At 35.7% G+C, this 6,571-nt stretch overlaps 1 protein-coding gene across 1 annotated transcript; it reads right to left on the reverse strand.

The window, feature by feature from the left end:
* Positions 1-209: 209 nt before the first annotated feature.
* LOC110919322 (grpE protein homolog 2, mitochondrial-like) lies at positions 210-1,097 on the reverse strand. Its single transcript, XM_022163593.1, has 4 exons — positions 1,035-1,097; positions 772-939; positions 522-652; positions 210-270 (listed from the first exon to the last, which is right to left on the reverse strand). Exons 1-4 carry the CDS (start codon positions 1,095-1,097, stop codon positions 210-212), a joined length of 423 nt encoding a protein of 140 aa, XP_022019285.1.
* Positions 1,098-6,571: the final 5,474 nt, after the last annotated feature.

The raw sequence follows: 6,571 nt of genomic DNA on the forward strand, positions 1-6,571 counted from the left end.
AGAATACACTAGATCAGGTTGGCTAATGTGTTATTACTTTAGAATTTGGTTAGCCCCTGTAACAATTTTACCTACTTGTTATAAAATTCTAAAATATATATAACATATACATGTATCATAAATGTAATATAATATTAATATTTTGTAAACGGTTTGTTTACTCAAACCCCATGATCTAAAATTGTATTTTTAAATAATTGCATTTTCATTTAAGGGGTTGAGTTATAATACAAAGTACTAGCTGTAGGACCCGTGTGACCACACGGGTAGCTTTAACAACCATTGAAATAGATTATAATACATCATTTAAATTGTTTGTATTTAATTACATATCTTTATAAAACAATGTTAAAGGCAATATGTGTTAGAACATAAAAATTTTATTACTGTGTTACGAAAAAATTATTAGCTAAGGTTTGATATAGAAATAACCTAACTAATTGATAATATCTTGTCTAAAATGAAAGCATGACCTAATTTTATGTTGTCTAATAATAAAAAGATGACCTAATTTAAATAACCAAATGTTATTGAACAATTCAATAAAGCTCATATGTTTGATCCCATATGTTTGAAACACTGCATTATGCCTGTTTGGATCGAACTCCTTGTTTGTTGGATCATATTTCTCCACTCCAAATTTCTTGAAAACCTGAAAATCAACAAACCTTCTAAATTAAGAAAAACTTGATCATTTATAAAAATTACAAAAGGTGTTCGGCAGACTCGTTTTGAGGGTACACAATAATAATTTATAAAAAAATATGTTACCTCTGCTAGCTGCTTTTCAGTCATCTCAACGCCTTCAAGAACCATTTTTAAAAGCGGAAAGGCTCCAGTAGTGTCCTTAGATGCATCGATCTTAGAAAAACTCTCTTTTACAACCAAAGAAGCTTTATCCAGATTATCCGCAACATCCAGTAAACTCTTTGCAATATTCTGCACCATGAAAAGCATAAAACATCAAAATAAGAGCACGAAAAATACTTTTAAGTTTTTAACAAAAAAACAAAATATAGTCGATAATATCGAACCTGAATTGCAAACTTTTTAGAGTTATCTGCCTCTCTTTTGGTCCTGTCCATGATGTTTTCCATATCTGCATACGTTCAAAGAACTTTATCTTTCATTTTCTCAATCTCATCTTGCCGCTTTGTAGCATTTTTTATAAAATTAAGTATTTCAGCAGATGACGATCTTTTTGTATAAGATTCTGAGTTGTTCCTGTTTCCTTTGAGATGCTACCCTATTAAACAAAAGAAAAATTATACCAATCCACTGTTTTGGGTTAAAACAGTGTTCTAAAACCACTGTTTTGGGTTAAAACAGTGTTTTGAAACCACTTTTGGGTTAAACATTGTTTGAAACCACTGTTGGGTTAAAACAGTGTTTTGAAACCACTTTTGGGTTAAAACAGTGTTTTGAAACCACTTTTGGGTTAAAACAGGGTTTCCTTTGAGATGCTACCCTATTAAACAAAAGAAAAATTATACCAATCCACTGTTTTGGATTAAAACAGTGTTTTGAAACCACTTTTGGGTTAAAACAGTGGTTTCCTTTGAGATGCTACCCTATTAAACAAAAGAAAAATTATACCAATCCACTGTTTTGTGTTAAAACTGTTGGTGCATCTAGTGTCTGTTAACTTTGTCTTGTATCGAGTCTAGGTTTAGAATTGTTAAAACAGGGCGCGTTGTTCGAGAAAATAGGAGATTTTAGGGTTTAAACAAAGTGATTCCGCGTGAATGTTTAATTCCGCTTGAAATGACAAATAACAGTTTCAAGCGAAATCACAATCAAGTGATTCCGCTTGAAATGGTTCTTGTCACTTCAAGCGAAATCAAGATCACTATAAATACTCTTCAAGCGGATTCAGTTGTATGGTTCTGATTTTCCGGTACCGAACTGCTGCCGAAGTGCCGATTTATTGTAAAGCTGTGAAATTGATAATATAAGGCAAAATTAAGTGAAACAAACTGTTTTTCATGTCCGTTTCTTAGTTTCCGCCTCTGAAACGGATTAGAGCTCTTCCGTTTGACTCGTTTGGGTCATGAACACGATCCTACAAAAGCTGTAGGATCGTGTTCTGACCCGAATGAGTCGTTCAGAGGTGTTCTTCTCTGTTTCAGGTGCGGAATAACAAGAAACAGAGGTAGAAACAGCTGATTCTTCACTAAATATCCTGATTGTATTGATTTGACAACAATTACAGCTCGATCTTCACACCGGCAGCACTTCGGTATGGAATACAAGGCAATGGTTAATGATTTCGCTCATGACACCCCTATATATAGGGTTGATGATTTCGCTCTTATGTACATGACATATGAGCGAAATCCTACAAGACCATATAAGCGAAACCTTACCATGACACATAAGCGAAATCACTCCTTAAAACTCATACAAACTCCTATTTTCTCGTAAAACGCGCCCTAATCTGTACAATGCAATGTAAGACTCGATACAAGACGAAGTCGACAGATGTAGTGCACCAACAAAAACAGTGTTTTGAAACCACTTTTGGGTTAAAACAGTGTTTTGAAACCACTTTTTGGTTAAAACAGTGTTTGAAACCACTGTTGGGTTAAAACGGTGGTTTCCTTTGAGATGCTACCCTATTAAACAAAAGAAAAAAATATACCAATCCACCGTTTTGGGTTAAAACAGTGTTTTGAAACCACTTTTGGGTTAGAACACATATTTCAATTTCTCTGTACATATGACTTTTTTTTACAAAATAAAAAACTATTACACCATCTTCTAGTTGGATTATTTCATCATTATCAACTGACACTTGTTGCACAGAATCTGAGTTTGATTTCAAAACTCTCTGTACTCCTTTTAGATTCTCATATACTTTGGGCTGTGTAGAAAAAGATATTTTCATAAATAGTAAAACAATAAAAAGTTTCAGGTTGAGTTCATCTCCATACTCAACTCAATTGAACTAAGATAGTAGAAGTGAGCTAGACCCATATAAAACAGTTCGATACACTGCAGATTTCTGTCGTTGAGTTGCTACATCGGTTTGAGATTTATTCATTCGTTGAATTGCTATAAAATAGTTCGATACACTGTAGATTTCTGTCAGTTCGCTGAATCAATTTGCTGAATCTGTTCGCTGATTTGTTCACTGGAAGTCAGTTTGGTGTTTTGTTTGGCTGATTTGTTCGCCGATTTGAACCGCTCATTTGTGAACAGGTTAAATTGTGAAAAGGATCATTCATTTGAAAGGGTTCATTCGCTGAATTTGAACTAAGATCATCAATTGATAGTTCATTAGTTAAAAGGATTACAGACAACAAAAATCAAGTCACCACTACCAATAATAACTATCTATAAACAAAGTGTTGGTGCATCCGTCTGTCGACTACGTCTTGTATCGAGTCTTGTGTTGTATAGGATAGAACAGGGCACGAATTCCAAGAAACATGTGTTAGAGGTGATTTCGCCCATGTGTTATAGACATGATTTCGCTTATGTGTCATGGAGCAGATTTCGCTTATGTGGCAATGATGTGATTTCGCTCATCATTACATGAATGTAAGAGCGAAATCAGTAATGCTATAAATAGGATTGTATGAGCGAAATCATAGACATAGGTAGGTGTTGTCTTCCAGTAAGCCACGAAGTGCTGCCGAAGTGTTTTCAGAGCTTGTAAACGTTATCAAGATCAATACAACAACAGTTTAAAGTGAATCAAGCTGAAACCGCACCAATACATTAGTTTCCGCCTCTTGTTTTGGATAGGAATTCTTCTGATCGACTCAATCAGGGCCGAAAACAATCCTACAAGTGGTATCAGAGCTCATGAGGAAGAGTTCTTGCCATTTCAGCTGCATATTCTGATTTTCTACACCTTCTTTGTCATTTTTGAAAAATTTTCATGGTAAAACCAGCTCAATTTCACACACAGAAGTTGTAATCATGCATTAATAAACCCTTGAAAGTTTCAAAGCTAAAATCGACCTAAAACTGAGTATTTTTGAGGTTTCGCTCGTAGTGACTCGTGCAAAAAGTGACGTCATGCCTGATTTCGCTCCTGGATCATAGCTGTTTTCGCTTTTGAGGACCAAAAGATCTAATTTCGCTCTTAAGTACAACCTTGATTTCGCTCACAAGGCACAGTGTGATTTCGCTCCGGTGTCACTTGGGATTTCGCTTTTTGTGACACTTGAGATTTTGCTTATTGTGACAATTGGGATTTCGTTTTTGTGACACTTGGGATTTCGCTCCAAGAACCTGATTTTACCTAAACTTGGATTTTGTGAACCTTGACAATTGAACAATGGATAACGAATTCTATAACGCCTTTGCAAGTCCAATTACAATCACGCAGAATGCTTTACTAGAAAATGAATCCGGGACATCTCAGAAACCGCCTAAGCTCATGGATATTGATGATTACAATGCATGGTCTGAACGGTTTGGGAATTGGGTTGAAGCTTATCATTTGGATGCGTGGGAACACACTGAAGAACCATATGTTAGACCCACAACAAATGGTGTGCAGCAAACAATTAGAGAAATGAGTACTGAAGAGAAAAAGTGTTGGGATTGAACCCTATCAGAGGAACAGATAATTAAAGCCAAAACTAGATCAGAGCAGTTGATCCAGAATAAGCAGATGTTTACATACAAATCTATCCCCTTGAAAGTGATTTCAACATCTGCTGACCTCCTATCTGCTGATCTTGCAAAATGCTGACCTACAACTGTTGCTCAAGTAAAGACCTGATGAAAGACTAAAGCCCTGCTGATTCAATCTACTGCTTTGAGTCAAGCTCTGCTGATCCGGACAAGTACTGCTGGGTTCACAGCAGTGGAAGGTTGCAGCAGCTGATCAATAGTCTGTTTTGTAATGTAATGTAATAGCAGTAGTTACATAGCAGTGTTTGTATAGATCAAAGGTTAGAGTTTGTTAGGAGGTTAGATGTCACTTTCATGGTGACGTCAGCTAAGATGCTCAGTGGTTTGCAAGTGCCTATAAATAGATCAGTACTTTGTATTGTTCTATTAGCTCTTTTGCATCATCGTCTTCTTTGCACGAACAAACAACTGAGCTCTGGTTGAGGGGGAGTTTGCATTCATTCATCAATCATTGTAATCGTTATTGAAATAAATTCAATCTTCCGATTCATTGTGAAAAGATGTTTGATCAAAGTATTACTCTCGTTTGATTGTATGCAAAGTTTGTTTTCATCATAATTCAGCTGCACACTCATCCATTTTCATTTTAATTACAAACACAAAATACAATCAGAATCAAACTCAGATCCAACAAAAAGAAATATAGAGATGAAAAATTGATGGTGAGTCTGCTTCAGCAAGCGATAAAAGAAGATATTTTGATATTGCTTCAACATGATGGAACTGCTTATTCAATTTGGACAGAATTGGAAGCAAAATTTGTTGGAAGCGATGATATGCTCAAAAACAAAATGTCTCTCATGAAGAAAGAATTTGATTTGTTTCGTGGTTTGAAATCTGAGAACACCAAGCAAATTATCGATAGATATTGTAACTTGGTGAGAAATATGTCAAAACTTGGTATTAAAAAGGATACTGATGAATTAATTGAAAAACTTGCAGATGCGCTACCCCATGAAATCTGGGGAACTTTTCTGATGATGCTGAAATCCAACAAAAAGGATTTTAAAAAGATGACACTGGGAGACTTCATCAAACACCTGGAAGCTCAAGAGATGGAGCAGAGAAAGATCGCCAGGATGAAGAACTATGATGGAGAACAGGACATCAGCCTGTACTACAAGAGTGGTGTTACTGGAACAACAAATCATTCTCCAAAAATTGAAACTGCTTTCAGTGTGAAAGATTCTTCTGAAAAGAAATCCCAGGAATCAAGCAGCACAAGATTTTCATCATTTGATCCAAACATTTCAGTAACAAAGAATGGAAGAAAACTTCAGTGCAATATTGTTCTAAATCTTGAAAATGATCAAGATTATACTGAAGAGGTTGCTAAAAATCAAATGTCTTTGTTGGGAATGATTTTAGAATCATATAGTAGTTTTGTGGCCGGAAAGATCGGTAATCCAATGCTCACGAAAGAGGATTATGATCAAATAGATGCCGAGGAAATGGAATTGATGGACATTAAATGGTGCATGGCTAGTGTGTTGAGACGAGCTGAGAAGTTTAAATAAATTACGGGAAGAGATGATTTTCGTGATGCAAATGTTTCAACTTTAGGCTTTGATAAATCTAAAGTTACATGTTTTCGTTGCAGGGAAAAGGGGCATTTCAAGAGGGAGTGCAAAAATCGTGAAGCTAGTGGAGCTCAGAATCCTTTTGGAAACAACGATTATCACAAAAAGGCGATTTATCATCAAATCACACCACCAGCACCGCATCAGGCACAAACTGCTCATGGAAGAAGTATTGAAGATTCAAAAAGAGCGTGTCTAGTGAATCAGGGCAAGTATGATAATTTTAGCTGGGATAAATATCTTCCAACAAACAGCAAAGTGTGTTTGGCAGAACAAGATGATGAAAAATTGGCTGAAGGTTTCAATTGGGACAATTTTTGCCCAGATCAAGAATTAATGAA

The sequence above is a fragment of the Helianthus annuus genome, chromosome 16, assembly GCF_002127325.2.
Source record: "Helianthus annuus cultivar XRQ/B chromosome 16, HanXRQr2.0-SUNRISE, whole genome shotgun sequence".
NCBI classification, from domain to species: domain Eukaryota; kingdom Viridiplantae; phylum Streptophyta; class Magnoliopsida; order Asterales; family Asteraceae; genus Helianthus; species Helianthus annuus.